Source organism: Bufo gargarizans, chromosome 3 (assembly GCF_014858855.1).
Source record: "Bufo gargarizans isolate SCDJY-AF-19 chromosome 3, ASM1485885v1, whole genome shotgun sequence".
NCBI classification, from domain to species: Eukaryota; Metazoa; Chordata; class Amphibia; order Anura; family Bufonidae; genus Bufo; species Bufo gargarizans.
In genome coordinates, this window is record NC_058082.1 from 18,048,804 (window position 1) to 18,067,528 (window position 18,725).

Below are 18,725 nucleotides of genomic sequence, written 5' to 3' on the forward strand. Positions count from 1 at the left end.
CTGAACCCGTGAGACCTCAGTATTATGATCTATTACACCAGTTGCAAAAATGGCTGCAGCCTGACGTGCTGAGTTACACTGCTGTGCTGGACCGTCTGTCCGCTTGCCATACCCTCTCCAGCACTGGATCGGCCAGGTGTCTCCTGGTAATGCCCTTGAGATGGTGGACCTGGTGGAACACTATGAGGCTACCAGGAATCTACAGAGGGGTTCTTTGGGAGGGGGCAGGCAAACCCTGGAAATCTCCACCCTAGACCCAGCGACTTTTGCCAACAAAGCCCACCGGGATGTACCCCCTACGGACCCGACTCCAATAGTCTGATGACGGTGCCAGGAGCCTGGCCACATAAGGGCTGACTGTCCCCATCGGGGTGAGCCCATGGACACTATGGCTACCGCCACTTATTATATGCCAGGTAGTTGTGTGCCTCCAGTACCCCAGAGACTAAAGACAACAACCACTTATGCCACGTGGAAAAGGGAAACACTCTGGCAGTGGCGTTGCTGGACTCAGGGAGTCTGGTGTCCCTTGTAAGGGCTACACTGGTACGTAACGCTGAGTATACTGGTCGGAAAGTCAGGGTGCTGTGTATTCTAGGAGACTTAAAAGACTACCACACCGCTATGGTGTCTCTACCCACGGTTGCCGGCAGGTGGACCCACGAGGTGGCCGTCGCCACCAATCTACACTATGAACTAATAATAGGGAGAGACTTCCCGGCACTGTGGCCTGCTATGAGAATTACCGATGAGACGGTTAACCCTAGCAGAGTGGCCCTACTCAGGGGGAAGACCAGAACCCTGGGAACCCGAGACTGAAGGGCCAGTGATAGGGGTTACCGCCACTTTGGTGGAATAGGGGAAGACAACCCCGCTAAGTGTGACGGTGGGAGACGTGGAGGAATTGCCGCCGGGTCCTGAATTGGCAGATCTCAATGTCTCCGGGGATAATTTTGGTACCGCCCAATGTCGGGACCCAACCCTATCCCGAGCCTGAGAAAATGTATTAATAGTAGATGGTGAACCACAACAACCTGGGGCAGAGTCAGTGGTTCCCCGTTTTGTGGTTCATCAGCATATGTTGTATCGGGTAAAACAACTACGGGGTGAGCCTATTGAACAGTTGGTGGTCCCCAAGGCTTATCGCAAACTTGTGTTAGATCTAGCCCACCAACAAGTTCTTAGGGGTCATCTGGGACTGCAGAAGACACAGGACCAGATACTACAATGGTTTTACTGGCCCAGTGTGCTTAGAGAGGTGGATGACTTTTGTAGGTCTTGCCCGACCTGCCAGATAACTAGCCCCAGCCACATTTCTGTAGTCCCCTAGTACCTCTTCCGATTATCAAGGTACGGTTTGACCGAATAGCTATAGATCTCATAGGCGCAGTACCGAAGTCCGCCAGCGGGCATCAACACATCTTAGTCATCCTAGACTACGCCACTCGGTACGTAGAGGCGGTTCCACTGCGACATATCTCAGCCAAACTCATAGCTAAGGAGTTAAAGGAGATGTTTTCCCGAGTAGGACTACCTAAGGTTCTGACCGACCAGGGGACCCCTTTTTTGTCCAAGGTGATGAGGGAACTCTGTAAGTTGCTGCACATAAAACAACTATGGACGTCCGTTTACCATCTGCAAATGGACAGTCTGGTAAAAAGGTTTAATCAAACATTAAAAAATGTAAAAAAATATGTTGAAAAGGTCTAAAGACTGGAACCTCCTGCCCTATCTCATGTTTGCGGTGCGAGAGGTACCCCAGGCCTCTACTGGGTTCTCGCCCTTCAAACTGCTATATGGCAGACACCCTCGCGGTCTCTTGGACATGGCCAAAGAGGCATGGGAACAACAACCCACTCCACATAAAAGTGTCATTGAGTTCGTTACCCAGATGCAAGATCGGATAGAGACAGTGTTGCCTCTTGTTAGGGAGCATATGGAAGCAGCTTAGCAATCCCAGAGTCGGGTCTATAATCGGCAGGCTCAGGTACGGATCTTTAACCCGGTGATTGGGTTTTGGTTCTGGTGCCGACCGTGGAAAGTAAGTTCCTGGTTAGATGGCAGGGGCCCTATTAGGTATTCGAGAAAATTGGAGATGTAAACTACAAGATACGTCAGCCAGGGCGGTGAAAGCCGGAGCAGGTTTTCCCTGTGAATTTACTCAAACCGTGGAAACCTGTACTGAAGACAGCCTGCAGCCGCGTTTTCTAGGAGAAGAGGTATCGGTCCCTCTGTCCTCTGTCTGATGCATGAAAAGAGACTGCCACAGTAAAAATTGCTGACAGCCTCTCCTCTAAACAGATTCAGGAGGCCAGGGAGTTCGTTAGTTGGAACACAGATGTGTTCTCAGACCTCCCTGGATGCACTTGCATAATCCAGCATGACATTGTCACTGAGCCTCAGGCAAAAGTCCGGTTGAAACCATACTGGGTACCCGAAGCTCGGCGACAAGCCATCTCGGAGAAGGTGCAGCTAATGTTGAAGCTAGATGTCATTCAGGAGTTAAAAAGTAAGTGGGCCAGTCCTATATTATTGATACCCAAGCCGGACGGGACGTTGCGGTTTTGTAACGACTTTCGCAAACTTAACGATATTTCTAAGTTCGACGCGTATCCCATGCCCTGGGTGGATGAGCTAGTCGAGAGGTTAAGACAGGCACGGTACTTTTCTGTTTTGGACCTCACAAAAGGGTACTGGCAAGTGCCCTTAACGGAGTCTGCCAAAGAGAAAACTGCATTCATCACGCCTGAGGGGCTGTATTAGTATAAGGTCTTACCCTTTAGTCTGCATGGCACCCCCGCCACTTTTCAGCGACTTATGGACATTGTGCTTCCTCCAAATCGTCGGTATGCTTCTGCTTACCTTGAGGATATTGTCACCCACAGTACCAATTGGGAAAGTCACCTACCCAAAGTGCAGGCTGTAGTGGACTACCTTCGGAAGGCTGTACTAACTGCTAACCCGAAAAAATGTGCGATAGGGTTAGAGGAGACTAAATAAAATAGAGGCGATAAGAAATTGGCCCCGACCTGTCACTACTAGGCAAATAAAGTAATTCCTGGGAATGGTGGGCTATTACATGAGGTTTGTTCCCCACTTTGCTGGTTCACTGGGATGACTGGGCAGAGGAAGCTTTCTCCACTTTGAAGTCGGTCCTGTGTGGGTTCCCGGTTTTGGTGGGGCCCGACTTCAAAAGGGAGTTCGTAGTACAGACCGATGCCTCTGAAGTAGCCCTCGGTGCTCTACTGTCACAGAAAGTCAACGGGGAGGAGCATCCCGTTGTCTTCCTCAGCCGTAAGCTCACCCCAGCTGAGACCAGGTATAGTATGGTGGAGAGACAGTGCCTGGTTATCAAGTGGGCACTCGACTCTCTCCACTATTATTTGTTGGAGAGAACGTTCCGCCTAGTGACTGACCACTCCCCTCTCAAGTGGATGAGCCAGGCCAAAGACAGAAATGCCCGGGTCACCCGAAGGTTTTTGTCCTTACAAAATTTTATTTTCGGTGGAACACAGGGCAGGCCGGTTACAGGGAAACGCAGATGCCCTGTCCCGGGTACACTGTCTGGCGTGTGTTCACCTCTTCAGCGTTGAACAAAGGCAGGGGTTTGTGACACAGTAAGGGGTTTTCTCTGGGAAGGCAGGTATTTTCCTCCAAACATGTGTGGCTGGGCTGGTTTCCAGCCACATGAGGTCAAATACCGGACCAGAGTTTAAGTGCCAGTCCGGGTTTTGGCAGCACCTGGTTGTCTTTATATTGGCAGCTGGGCTCAGCAGCTGAGTCTCTGTGTTGGGATCTGAGGTTTTGTGCTGGACTGGAGGGCTGAGACCCATGTGCATGGGGAACAGGCTCCCTAAAGCCTTCTGTGGACTACTGGAGGCAGAACTGCCAACAAGGTGACTTGTGCAAATTGAACTTTCCATTTGTGTGTGAATTAACACCAAAGACGTGTTGTTTTGTGCAACTTCCGCAAGTGTGAATAAACACTGAAGTTTGAGTTAAGAACTTGTATTTTGTCTCTGTACTGCGTCCGCTTACCCTATCTACCAGAGCGAAACCCCACAGGTACCAAATTGTACAAGGGTACTTTGAGTCTATTTTTATGGAAAGCCAGATGTCTCAAAGAGATAATTGAGCTGGAGTCCTGTGCTTCCAATCAGTAGACTCCTTAGAGACATTTTGGGTTCTTGCCATTTCTAGGTAAAGTTATTAATGGTGGACTAAGCTACTAGAACTCCAGAGGAGATAGTCACAGGAAGAGGAACCTTTAATTGAAGGCCATATACTTTGAGAAAAGAGGCCTTGCCAGAAGCCTCGCTAGGATGGTTCTGATAAAATTCAGCACAGGGGAGTAAAGTAGCATAGTCATCATGACATGCAGAAGTGAAGTGTTGTAAGTAGTTGATCAGGATTTTATTGATGCACTCCACTTGACTACTGTATTGTGGATGATAGGTCGAAGCAAAGTCCAGTTTGATATCCAACAGCTTGCAGATGGCTCTCCAAAATTTAGAGGTAAACTGCACCCCTTGATTAGACAACTATGTGCAACAACAACCCATGTAACCAGACAATGTGTTCCACAAACAGCTTGGACAGTTCTCTGGCACGAGAACCAATCGGCCACCACCCTACTGTGCACTCAGAGAAAGAAGGTACGTTTGTTATAAAATGAATGGCGATATGCTGCCGTAGGACATCGGACAATGGGTGTAAGAGACCAGCAGGTTTTTGTTTTGTAAACTTCTTTTTTTCTGTTGTAGGAATCATGTGATGGCAGAGTCTCGGCTTCCCTTTTATTGAAGACATCCACGTAACTGGCATATATAGGAGGTAGACCTTGAATATTCTGAGGAACTGGTGGAGCTCAGGCAGGCTGACTTGATGCCAGACGAGAATGACTAGCAGAACCCCAACGCAGAATCTGCATTGACTTCTAATCTAGAACAGGTCTGCACGAACAAAGCCAAGGCAGTCAAAGTAGGAAAGGATTGGAACATACACGAGGAACACAGAATGAGAACTTGTCTGTGTGCAGAATCCCCACTGGAAGCTCCATGGCATGATGATGTAATGTATGGCTTTCAGAAGCACCATCCCATTGATAGAGGTCCTCTGTCGGTTCACCAAGGCCTGATATAGAAACTTTTCTGCCCAGTCCAGGAAGGCCTGCACGGTAAGACAAAGACACAGGAAGTGTTGAGCGAGCTTGTCTTCACCTAGGGTCATCTCTCCAACCACCCTAGGTTCTGGAGTTGAGAGGACATGTGGTCTAAAAAAGTCGCAAGTCATGGCAACTGCAACATTTAGGCTACTTTCACACTAGCGTTGTTGCTGGATCCAGCAGGGTTAAGCAAAATGCATGCTGCGGTTTGATCTCCAGTATGAGAATGTATAATGGAGTGGAAAAATAAATACTGACAAAGAGGCAATTTGGACAAATGCATTACATTAATAAGTCACTTGTATTACAGTTTTAAGCAGTATAAGGGCCATTTGTTGTGTTGAGACAATCTCTTTGAGTGCAACATAGAAGATCTGTGCCTTTAAGAGTGTAACCGTCAAGCTTGAGCCTCTTTATGAGAAAATTAAAATGACTTTGTTTTGCACCAGGCTGTGTCTCCCTGTCCATTCCTGCGCCATTCTTCTTCTATGCTCCAATGCGCCATCTATGCGCCATTCTTCTTCTATGCTTCTTCTATGCTCCAATCGCCTTATAGCCCCGCACTTCACAGACATGACGGCAGCGGGTAGGGCACGTCATCGCTGCCAGAGGTTTTTAGTGAACGAATAGGAAAATATTTCTTTCTTTGGATCCTTTTTGTTTCCTAGGTATTTCCCGCTTACTCCGTGTGTTAAATACACCCTCCAGTCCTTCATACACCCCTGGAGGAACACAACCCTCGCAGATACTTATATGTAACATGATAACATACCTCCCAACAGTCTTGTATTTCCGTGGCTATCCCGCGAGCCGGTACGGGGGAGGTATGTCCTGCTCTCTTCCATAGGAATCAGAGACAGCTGCCTGTAATGACGAAGCAGAGAGAGGTCGGTTCCCTGCTTCATCATTCCTCTCCCGCTGCCGGTGCTCCACACTTCAGGTCTGTGCAGGGATTGCACAGACCTGAAAATAGACTCAATTATTTTTTTTACTTTCTGTGAGGGGGCACAGCTGGGCATATTTCTGAGGCACCACAGTTGGGCATATTAATGAAGGGGAACAGCTGGGCATATGTCTGTGAGTGGGAATATAACTGGGCATAACTACTGTGAGGGGGCACATATCTGGGCATCTTTATTATGAGGGGGGCACATATCTAGGCATCTTTATTATGAGGGGGGCACATATCTGGGCATCTTTATTATGAGGGGGGCACATATCTGGACATAATCTATGAAGGGGGCACAATGCTCACATAAATACTGTGTGGTGGCATAAAGGGGGAATTATTACTATGTGGGGGGTATTTAGGGGACTGGGTGGAATTAGGTGTTTAGTTATGTTTTGGGCGGAGTTAGAGTCGTGGTGCGGAAAAAATTTACTGTGTTGCACATAGTGTCCCTCTTTTTCTTCTTTTCAAAAGTTGGGAGGTATGTGATAACGTAATGGACGTTACATGAAGATACAACTAGACATTGCACAGAGGACACACAGCCGCCTCCTTCCCTGGAGACCAAGCAAATGTGGCCAGTAATGTGTATGCACCATATGTATATCCAGATCCCACCAGTCTACTGGATCTACACTTCTAACCACTCACAGCCAGTACCTGACGAGTAGTACATATAGAGACCCCAGCATAGATAGCGCATACACCGTACACACTACCGATATCTATACGTACAGATATAAACTCTGCCGGGAGATTATAGTTACACATATATCTGGGCATAACTATTGGGTGCTGGCCTAAAGGGGGAATAATTACTATGTGGGGGCATTTGACACGGCGCGCTTCACATCACACATCGTTTTCTTCTTTTCCAAAGTTGGGAGGTGTGCTATGATAAGTGTCCCCCAGAAACACTCCCCTGAGGTAGATGATCCCCCTCTAGTGTCATATTACAGGAACCCCTCCTCCTAGTAATCTGGTGTGCACTATAATAAGTGACCCCCAGAAACACTTTCCTGAGGTAGACGATCCCCCTCTAGTGTCATATTACAGGAACCCCTCCTCCTAGTAATCTGGTGTGCACCATAATAAGTGTCCCCCAGAGACACTCTCCTGAGGTAGATGATCCCCCGCTAGTGTCATATTACAGGACCCCCCTCCTCCTAGTAATCTGGTGTGCACCATAATAAGTGTCCCCCAGAGACACTCTCCTGAGGTAGACAATCCCCCTCTAGTGTCATATTACAGGAACCCCTCGTAGTAATCTGGTGTGCACCATAATAAGTGTCCCCCAGAAACACTCTCCTGAGGTAGATGTTTCCCCTCTAGTGTCATATTACAGGAACCCCTCCTCCTAGTAATCTGGTGTGCACCATAATAAGTGTCCCCCAGAGACACTCTCCTGAGGTAGACAATCCCCCTCTAGTGTCATATTACAGGAACCCCTCGTAGTAATCTGGTGTGCACCATAATAAGTGTCCCCCAGAAACACTCTCCTGAGGTAGATGTTTCCCCTCTAGTGTCATATTACAGGACCCCCTCCTCCTAGTAATCTGGTGTGCACTATAATAAGTAACCCCCAGAAACACTCCCCTAAGGTAGATGATCCCCTCCTCCTAGTAATCTGGTGTGCACTACAATAAGTGTCCCCCAGAAACATTCTCCTGAGGTAGATGATCCCTCTCTAGTGTCATATTACAGGGCCCCCTCCTCCTAGTAATCTGGTGTGCACCATAATAAGTGCCCCCCCAGAAACACTCTCCTGAGGTATATAATCCCTCTCTAGTGTCATATTACAGGGCCCCCCTCCTCATAGTAATCTGGTGTCACTGCAATGAGTGTACCCCAGAAACACTCCCCTGAGGTAGATGATCCCCCTCTAGTGTCATATTACAGGAACCCCTCGTAGTAATCTGGTGTGCATTACAATAAGTGTCCCCCAGAAACACTCTCCTGAGGTAGATGATCCCTCTCGAGTCATATTACAGGGCCCCCCTCCTCCTAGTAATCTGGTGTGCACCATAAGTGTCCCCCAGAAACACTCCCCTGAGGTAGATGATCCCCCTCCTCCTAGTAATCTGGTGTGCACTACAATAAGTGTCCCCCAGAAGCACTCCCCTGAGATAGATGATCCCCCTCTAGTGTCATATTACAGGAACCCCTCGTATTTTCCTGGTGTGCACTACAATAAGTGTCCCCCAGAAACACTCTCCTGAGGTAGATGATCCCTCTCTAGTGTCATATTACAGGAACCCCTCCTCCTAGTAATCTCCTGTGCACCATAATAAGTGTCCCCCAGAGACACTCTCCTGAGGTAGATGATCCCCCTCTAGTGTCATATTACAGGAACCCCCTCCTCCTAGTGATCTGGTGTACACTATAATAAGTGTCCTCCTAGAAACACTCCCCTGAGGTAGATGTTCCCCCTCTAGTGTCATATTACAGGAACCCCTCCTAGTAATCTGGTGTGCACCATAATAAGTGACCCCCAGAAACACTCCCCTGAGGTAGATGTTCCCCCTCTAGTGTCATATTACAGGAACCCCTCCTCCTAGTAATCTGGTGTGCACCATAATAAGTGTCCCCCAGAGACACTCTCCTGAGGTAGATGATCCCCCTCTAGTGTCATATTACAGGAACCCCTCGTAGTAATCTGGTGTGCACCATAATAAGTGTCCCCCAGAGACACTCTCCTGAGGTAGATGATCCCCCTCTAGTGTCATATTACAGGAACCCCTCGTAGTAATCTGGTGTGCACTACAATAAGTGTCCCCCAGAAACACTCCCCTGAGGTAGATGATCCCCCTCTAGTGTTATATTACAGGAACCCCTCCTCCTAGTAATCTGGTGTGCACTACAATAAGGGAGTTAAGACAAGTCTGCCAGGCCGCCATCTTTCAGACTGCCCCCGATGACCCCATCGCCCTCACAGGAGGATACCCCTTAGTTTCCTTATTATTATTTTTTTCACAAAACTTTCTTCCTTTACCCTTCTTTTCCACCAGTTAGATGTAAGCCCCTCCCAGTCATGTGACTTCTGTCATCGCTCCTGCAGGTGCGGGTCCCTCCTAGTAGTCACCACAGAGCAGGCTGGAGAAGATCCTAGAGCTCAGTCCTAATCGGCAATGAGACGCAGTGGCGTAACTACCGGGGAAGCAGCTGCTTCGGGGCCCGGCGCCCCGGCAGCGTGTGTGACAGTTTTTTTCAAGTTAGTTAAATATCGTGTTCAGGGCCCCTTCACAGCAGCCGCTAGTGTGATCTAATTTCGCATTTCTCCATCACTGCCGGCCAGTACTGATCAGGTCTGGAGGAGAAGCTCCACCAGTCTATACGCCGCCCGCTGCGCGCCTCCTTCACCGCTGGACGCCTTCAGACTGGGGCTCAATATTGTACTGACCGCAGATGATGATTGCCTATTATATCTGCAACAAGGTCTGTAGCGCTGCACACGGACTGAACGCAGGAGCTGACAATCTAATCCTGTACAAGTAGGGTAGGTTTTCAGGTAGAGTTTCCTGCAGGAAGGAGAAGTAGAAGTCCTTCCTTTATATTTCAGATCTCTATGGAATCCATTTCTAAAAAAAAACTGCACAAAAATCTGCCTCAAAACTTCCTCTGAAAAGCTTAGTGTGAACCTATCCTAACACTGACTAGTAATGTCCTGCAACCTCCCTCCAGTCTTCTCTCACATACAGTCCCATGTAAATAACATTGCTCCCTCCAGTCTTCTCTCACAAACAGTCCCATGTAAATAACATTGCTCCCTCCAGTCTTCTCTCACAAACAGTCCCATGTAAATAACATCACTCCCCCCACCAGTCTTCTCTCACATACAGTCCCATGTAAATAACATCACTCCCCCCTCCAGTCTTCTCTCACATACAGTCCCATGTAAATAACATCACTCCCCCCTCCAGTCTTCTCTCACATACAGTCCCATGTAAATAACATCACTCCCCCCTCCAGTCTTCTCTCACATACAGTCTCATGTAAATAACATCACTCCCCCCTCCAGTCTTCTCTCACATACAGTCTCATGTAAATAACCTCTGGCACTCCAGCTGTGGTAAAACTATGACTCCTAGGATGTAACACTTGATTGGCTGTTCTCAGAATTCAATAGAAATAAATGGAGAATTCTGGGAGTCGTAGTTGTACCACAGCTGGAGTGCCCGAGGTTATTTACATAGGACTGTATGTTAGAGAAGACTAGAGGGAGGGAGTGATGTTATTTACATGGGACTGTATGTTAGAGAAGACTGGAGGGAGAGGAGTGATGTTATTTACATGGGACTGCATGTTAGTCCCATGACCTAAACCTCAGGGCAGCCCATACATTCTAGGTATTACCCAGTATAACAGGGGTAGGCAACCCCCAGCACTCCAGCTGTTGTGAAACTACAACTCCCAGCAAGCAAACTTACGCTTCTCTTCTCAGAACTCACATAGAAATTAATAGAGCATGCTGGGAATTGTAGTTTCACAACAGCTGGAGTGCAGAATAGAGATGTCCGGATCAGGAACGAATTGTTCTTTTGAATCGATTCTTTTCACTGAACCGGAGGAGTCGATTCACCTGACTGAGGTGATCGGTGTGAGACAGTGCGGTCTGTGAGGTGGAATGAGCTCCGCCTACCGCAGCGCAGTCTGTGAGGTGGCACCAGCTCCGCCTACTGCAGCGCGGTCTGTGAGGTGGCACCAGCTCCGCCTACTGCAGCGCGGTCTGTGAGGTGGCACCAGCTCCACCTACTGCAGCGCGGTCTGTGAGGTGGCACGAGCTCCGCCTAACGCAGCGCAGTCTGTGAGGTAGCACGAGCTCCGCCTACCGCAGCGCAGTCTGTGAGGTGGCACGAGCTCCGCCTACTGCAGCTGAGTCTGTGAGGTGGCACAAGCTCCGCCTACCGCAGCGCAGTCTGTGAGGTGGCACAAGCTCCGCCTACCGCAGCGCAGTCTGTGAGGTGGCACAAGCTCCGCCTACCGCAGCGCAGTCTGTGAGGTGGTACGAGCTCCGCCTACCGCAGCGCAGTCTGTGAAGTGGTACGAGCTCCGCCTACTGCAGCACAGTCTGTGAGGTGGCACCAGCTCCTCCTACCGCAGCGCAGTCTGTGAGGTAGCACAAGCTCCTCCTACCACAGCGCAGTCTGTGAGGTAGCACCAGCTCCGCCTACCGCAGCGCAGTCTGTGAGGTGGCACGAGCTCCGCCTACCGCAGCGCAGTCTGTGAGGTAGCACAAGCTCCTCCTACCGCAGCGCAGTCTGTGAGGTAGCACAAGCTCCTCCTACCACAGCGCAGTCTGTGAGGTGGCACCAGCTCCGCCTACCGCAGCGCAGTCTGTGAGGTAGCACAAGCTCCTCCTACCACAGCGCAGTCTGTGAGGTAGCACAAGCTCCTCCTACCACAGCGCGGTCTGTGAGGTAGCACCAGCTCCGCCTACCGCAGCGCAGTCTGTGAGGTGGCACCAGCTCCGCCTACTGCAGCGCGGTCTGTGAGGTAGCACAAGCTCCTCCTACCACAGCGCAGTCTGTGAGGTGGCACAAGCTCCTCCTACCGCAGCGCAGTCTGTGAGGTGGCACAAGCTCCTCCTACTGCAGCGCGGGTCTGGTGTAACATGATCCTAGAGTGGAAGCAGCCTTCTGCCAGCCCCGCCCCTCAACCAATCACTGCAAGCAGCACCGAGTCACACCCAGTGCACCGAGTCTAAGAATCTGAGGCGTCTACTAGCGCGTCTCCTCCACACAATGCAGTCTAATGACCGGCTGCAGCAGTGACAAGGGACATCAGCAGAGATAAGAGAAATGACACTCGGCTTAGATTACAGGAGATCCGCATTCAGATTGCATTAACCCTTTAGGATCAAATTGGCTTCTGAAGGATGAAGTTTTTTAGAAAGTCCTCCACAGTGTGACGTCCGGCTCCCTGCGGTCAGATCAGCCAATCTGTTATCACTTGAACTTCGGGGAACTGCGCTAATTTGGTGTCACTGCGCAGTGAGGATCAGATGCTTGTGACCTTCGGTTCACTTGCTTGTCGGCCGACCAGGATTCGGGAGGAAACTTTTTATTTTATGTTACACTTTGTGTCCCCCATAAGGTCATACAAGACGTCTGGGGACATTTAACTTCAGGTTTTTTCCACCATTGATTTCTCCTGTAATGGGGGCTGACATAGTAGCAGGGGAAATACACCCCCCCGGAGAGGCTGTACAGCCGGACAGCTCCTGCGCGCCCCTGGTGGTCGTAGTGCTTCCTGATCTGTATACACAGCGATCTAGAAGGACACCTGGGACCGGTCCCTGTCTTCTCTGGGGCGGCCTCCTGTCACTAGCGTGCAGCTGCCATCTCTGAACGGACGTTCCAGAATGTCAGAGATAACGACCAGCCCAAGGACGTTTACAGTCAATGGGCGGTCATGAAGTGGTTAAAGAAGCAGCCATGTGAATAGCCCCATTGACTTCAATTGGTTCTTAAAACGGCTGTGACGGATGTTGTGTGAATGTGGACTAAAGGTCAGTTACACCAACGATTGGTCAGGAAATCTGTCGGTGTAAATGCACACGCTCAGGATTGTGCGCGGAGAATCCGCACCGTGGGTCGTGTACATTGTATTCTATGAGAAATTCTCAACGCACACGATGCGGATTTTGACCTGCAGCGCGGATTTTAAAATCCACAGCATGTCAATTTTATCTTTCCTGACCGGATTTTCTTCATTCACTGCGAAAAATCCACACCAGTTGATGCGTATTGACCGCACGGATTTGCCTGCGAACACCTGCAGATCTCAGCGCGGATTCTCCGCACATGAATCCTGAACGTGTGCATTTAGCCGCAGCGTTCACATCACGTATCTGTTCTCAAGCTGGAGTTGTGACATCGGCACTGAACTTCTGCTCTCACCTGTGACACAAAGCAGGTATTTACGTGGATTAAGGTCCACACGACGACATTTGTCACGCGACAGTCTTTATAACGATAGTCTATGGTGTCGCACTGTGCCGTGCTGCGATAAATGTGCAGTGCGACACCACAGACTACCATTATAAAGATAGTCACGTGACATTGGTGTGACAAGTGTCGTCGCGTAGACCTAGCCTTACCTGTGGAAAAAAGACTCGACGTGTGAACGCACCTGAAGCCTCCGCACAGGGGTTTACTAATGCGATTTGTTTCCAGACCCTGACATATAAATGTCTGACATATTGTTGTGTGAAGTTTTAAACCCGATTCTGTTACGAGCTGCACATGAGATCACTTACCTCCGCGGTATCAGTCCACCCATAGGGGCAGCTTCAGGGAGGATTGCACGGTAAGTATTCTCCTGTCCCTGGACTGCAGAGGCACCGCTGCCACCAAGAATATCTAACCCTAGGGCATCAGCAGAATCGTGTATTCCTAGCGGAGCATGCTGAGCGTCATTTACGATGGGCGCTAACCCAGCTTCTGGCGTAAAAAAAAAGTCAGTCACAAGACCCTATTTTGCGACTTTTAAAACCGCTCCGTGCTCGCCCACTGGGAGTGGTGAGGGAGCGATAGTGGCCGGGCATTGGGCCCTCACAGTTGCCATCTTTTATGCCTGGAAACAAGTGAAAAAGTGGATTGAAAACTACTCCAGGCACAGGGACTGCCAGTTAGGGCACTTTCACACTTGCGTTTTTCTTTTCCGGCACTGAGTTCAGTCACAGGGGCTCAATACCGGAAAAGACCTGATCAGTTTTATCCCCATGCATTCTGAATGGAGAGCGATCCGCTCAGGATGCATCAGGACGTCGTCTTCAGTTCAGTCGTTTTCACTGATCAGGCAAAAGAGAAAACCGCAGCATGCTACGGTTTTATCTCCGGCGAAAAAAACTGAAGACTTGCCTGAATGCCGGATCCGGCCTTCCGTTCTGCGCATGCGCAGACTGAAAAAAAGGTGAAAAAAATAAATGCCGGATGACACTGGAAAGGCTACTTTCACACTTGCAGCAGGACGGATCCGACAGGCTGTTCACCATGTCGAATCTGTCCTGCGGCTATTTCGCCGTGCAGCCGGACCGCCGCTCCGTTCCCATTGACTATAATGGGGACGGGGGGGCGGAGCTCCGGCGCAGCACGGAGAAAGTTGCCGGACTAAAAAGCCTGACATGCAGTAATTTTAGTCTGACGGGCTTTCTCCGTGCACCGCCACGCTGGAGCTCCGCCCCCGTCCCCATTATAGTCAATGGGGACGGAGCGGTGGCACGACAAAATAGCCGCAGGACGGATCCGACATGGTGAACAGCCTGTCGGATCCGTCCTGCCGCAAGTGTGAAAGTACCCAAAGACGGATCCGGCATTTCAATGCATTTTTTCGACTGAAATTTTGCCTGATCCGGCAGGCAGTTCCAGCGACAGAACTGCTTGCCGGATCTCTCTGCCACAAGTGTGAAAGTAGCCTAAGGCACATAATTTATTACAAGGCAAGAGTTGTCATAAATTAGGAGGTTTCTCCACCAGCACGTGAGAAGACGAGGACTATCCTGTCCAGCCTTGTCAACTAAAGAGGAGGGCGAATGCATGGAGCACTGAGGAGAGTAGCGGTGCTCCAAGTCCTATGCCGCCCCTTGGTGCTCCGACTGCCTCATCTGCATAAAAAGTACACATTTTACAGCAGCTGTTTAAGATAACAAAAGAAATGTATTGTTTTACTCAGCATGATTAACCCTACCAGGCCTGGTTTAATAGGGTTGATCATGCTGGCGGAGGCTTCTTAAAAAGTTCCCGGTACAATGTGCCCGATGCTCCATTCAGTGGAGCTAAGCTGTGAGTGGGCGAGTAGCATTCAAAGTGAACAACCACAGCAGATTTTAAGTCCCCAACATGACGGTCTACGCCGTGGATATTCACTGGGTGAAACCAGCGGCAGCCCCATATCCTAAAGTACTGCATCCGTATGACAAATAAGAGACAAGAAATGGCTGAGTATTCACTCTACGTGGCCCGCACAGCCGCCCCTTTATAAAACAAGACACAGTCCACACACGGCCGCTTCCAAGTCCAAGGTCCTCAGCGATCCTCCGGCTGCAGGGGACTGGGGCTACGTAGTGCGGGGGCTATGCCCAGGATGGACCAGGCGATGATGTCCGTGTAGATGAAGGGGAATAAATAACTGCAAAATAAAATAAGAGTCCCATCAGACACTCGTCTTCACCCTGGAGAACCGAGAACACCGCTCCAACCTGCAGACACGCGCAGGCGCCCTGGTGGTGGCCGAGGAGAAGACCATGGGGTGCGCAGGTCACAGCGAATGGGTGGTATTTCTAAATCTGACCTCCAGTGAAAGCTTTATGGCCTTTTATCCACAGGTATTTAGGTCGCTTTGCCAAAAGGCACTGATTGTGGTCGGAGGCCACAGTTCTGACCGACTCCTCCATTCTGTCACCGTCCATCGCCTTCATAAATGGCCAATAACCTAGTAACACATTTACTCCAGTAAAACGGAGGAGACATCGGGCTTGTTCTCACCAACCTGTAAGTAATCAGGCTACTTAGAACGTAAAGGGGTTATCCAACCCCTACAATGACCCCTCCCCAATGCACGGGCACCTCATACAGGTAATACTTACCCCGCTTCCGGGCACATGCGGCGCTCCCGATTCCTACGTGGCTGCCGCTGCATCTCCTCGACCCGTGGATCAAAACAACCGCCAGGGGGTTGGGGCGCAGCCAAAAGCAGGCCACGACGGGGATGAGCCTTCCTAGCACGGCGAGTGACACTAGGGAGGCTCTTCCCGATCACGGCCCACTACTGGCTGCCCCCACCATGTCGCCGGATGTTTTCATGCAGCTTCGGCCCTGCAAGGATCAGGAGCGACGAGGGTGCCTGGAAGCGGGGTAAATATAAGCTATATGAGCTGCCCAGGCATTGGGGGAGGGGTCATTATAGGGGTTGGATATCCCGTTAGGATATTTATAGGAATACCATTTCTGAAATGTTTAGATTAATCTTAGTAAATATACGATGCACTGTGCATTTAATACCTGGAAAACTTACTGCCAGCGCCGCTGCCTTCTCAGCACCCACCGATCAGATGCCGAGGATAAATCAGTAAAAAGTTAGAGAACTCCCAGCCTGATCGCGTGGTGACATCATCACAGGTCCTTCAAAAATCAAGCGGAACGGCTGCCTCTGCACTAAAAGGCCAAGCTGCAGCGGTGTACCCATTTTTAATTGCCATTTGACTGCTGCAGCCAATCACTGGCTTAAACAATATGAGCAAAGGGATCGGTGAAGCCGATGATTGGCTGCAGCGAGTAAACCGGGAATAAGCAGGTGGGTGACGATTCCTTTATTCTTGTACTAGCCGATGACCCGGCGCTGCTCGTGTATTTATTGCAATTTTATATTAAAAATAACAGCGACTGCCCCTTTAACCCCTTAGGGACCGGGCTCATTTTCACCTTAAGGACCAGTTTGCTCTATATTACACTTTTTGTGAGGCAAGGTAACAAGAAATAGCTGTTTTGGCACCGTTTTTTGTTATTTACAACATTAACCCGAGGCTTTTTTTTTTTTTCACCATTTTTTTATTTTTACAGAGTTCATCTGAGGGGTTAGGTCATGTGATATTTTTATAGAGCTGGTTATTACAGATGTGGTGATACCTAATATGTTCACATTTTTTTCATTTATGTACGTTTTACACAATGATTTCCATTTTTTTAAACAAAAAAATTAATAATCATGTTTTAGTGTCTCCATAGTCTGAGCCATAGGTTTATTTTTTGGGGCGATTGTCTTAGGTAGGGGCTCTTTTTATGCGGGATGAGGTGACGATACCTAATATGTCTATTCCCCCCCCGCCCTTTTTTACATTTGGGGGAAATGACGTTATTGTTTATTTTTTTTTACTTGAAACTTTATTTTCACTTTATTTTTTGTCCCACTTTGGGACTTAAACTTTTAGAGGTCTGATCCTTTACAATGCATGTCAATACTTCTGTATTGGAATGCATTGTATGTATGAGTAATACTGACTGTATTACTCATACAGCTTCCGGGGCCTGTGAGATCCAGGGGGCTGGATCTCACAGGCTCGTCACCGGAAGGCAACGCAATGCCTAAGGAAGGCATTGCGCTGCCCTCCATGCCATCGGGTCCCCCTTACAGCCGCACAGGAACCCGATGGCACCGCCGTCCGCCCGACGCAACTCCCGTAAACGCTGCAGCCCCGCGCATTGTTTTAGGGTGCCTGCTCAATGATATGAGCAGGCACCCAGCTCCGATCACCGCCCGCCGGTGATCAGAACTACACAGGACGTACCTGTACGTCATGCGTCCCCAACAGGTTAACAGTGCCCACCCCTTTAACAGCGATCTCCACAGCGCCCGTCCCTTTGACAGTGGCCCCTGCCCCCCATGTATGTGGCAGTGTAGTTGTGCCGTCATATGACTGAATATTTCAGGACCTGCAAATGGCTAAAACCTGTGATCAGTTGTTATGGAAACCTGGAGTAGGACCTGCGAGCTTCTATTGGCTGCTAAGGGACATGTGACCGTGTGTATGGCAGTTAGGATTTAAAGGGAACCTGTCAGCGGGATGTTGTGTATAGAGCTGAGGACATGGGCTGCTAGATGGCCGCTAGCACATCCACAATACCCAGTCCCCATAGCTCTGTGCGCTTTTATTGTGTAAAAAACTGATTTGATACATATGCAAATTACCGTGAGAGGAGTCCAGCACCGCCCCGCAACCTCCGAAACTCCTACTTGCTCCCCGACGTCAGAAAGCCAGAGCGCCGTAATCTCGTGATGTGCGAGCTGGTGCATGCACAGTTCGTTCCCTGTGGCTGATGCCAGCAGAGAAGGAACACTATGCCAACACTGCGCATGCGCCAGCTCGCACATCACGAGATTACGGCGCTCTGGCTTTCTGACGTCGGGGAGCAAGTAGGAGTTTCGGAGGTTGCGGGGCGGTGCTGGGCTCCTCTCACGGTAATTTGCATATGTATCAAATCAGTTTTTTAAACAATAAAAGCACACAGAGCTATGGGGACTGGGTATTGCGGATGTGCTAGCGGCCATCTAGCAGCCCATGTCCTCAGCTCTATACACAACATCCCGGTGACAGGTTCCCTTTAAATCTAGGGGCAGAAGATAAACCCCAGAAGGTGTATACCGCTAACATAACAGGAGAGCTTCAGCCACTGGATGTGAGAGAGCCCTATTCACTGACAGCAAGCATGACCTGCAGACTGAGGCTCAGGGACACTTACCGGCAGCCTCTCCTCACAGGCCCGGCTGCGGAGCCATCAGGTCGATGTCGAACATGTTCCTGGCGGCCCAGACCCCGGCAGCGAACAGGCCGAGGTTCACCAGGAGGTTCCTGTAAAGAGGAGACACGTGACGTGAGCCCGCGCGGAGATCAGCGGCCCCGCCCCCGGCACCACCCGCTGCTCACCGGCGGAAGTCGTTCCTGTCCGTTATGAAGCGGTAGGTGCCGCTCACCCAGCCCCGGCCGCCCGCGCTCTTCTCCACGCTGCCCGGCGCCATCACGTCCTCTAGAACTGCTTCCGGCCCGAAGGTCGCAGACCCCTGCAGTACAATGTCACTGCTGCTTCCTGGGAGTCTCCACCCCTTCCGGTGACATCA

The 18,725-nt window shown here is 50.0% G+C and overlaps 2 protein-coding genes across 2 annotated transcripts in view; both read right to left on the reverse strand.

Moving 5' to 3' along the window:
- The window catches only part of LOC122931070 (zinc finger protein 773-like), a 426,553-nt gene that overhangs the window by 174,887 nt on the left and 232,941 nt on the right, over positions 1 to 18,725 (reverse strand). The gene's annotated exons all lie outside the window — the stretch shown is intronic.
- On the reverse strand, positions 15,053 to 18,696 carry TOMM6 (translocase of outer mitochondrial membrane 6). The gene is made up of 3 exons (XM_044285017.1): positions 18,535 to 18,696; positions 18,350 to 18,459; positions 15,053 to 15,242 (listed from the first exon to the last, which is right to left on the reverse strand). Exons 1-2 carry the CDS (start codon positions 18,624 to 18,626, stop codon positions 18,363 to 18,365), a joined length of 189 nt encoding a protein of 62 aa, XP_044140952.1. The 5' UTR covers positions 18,627 to 18,696; the 3' UTR covers positions 15,053 to 15,242; positions 18,350 to 18,362.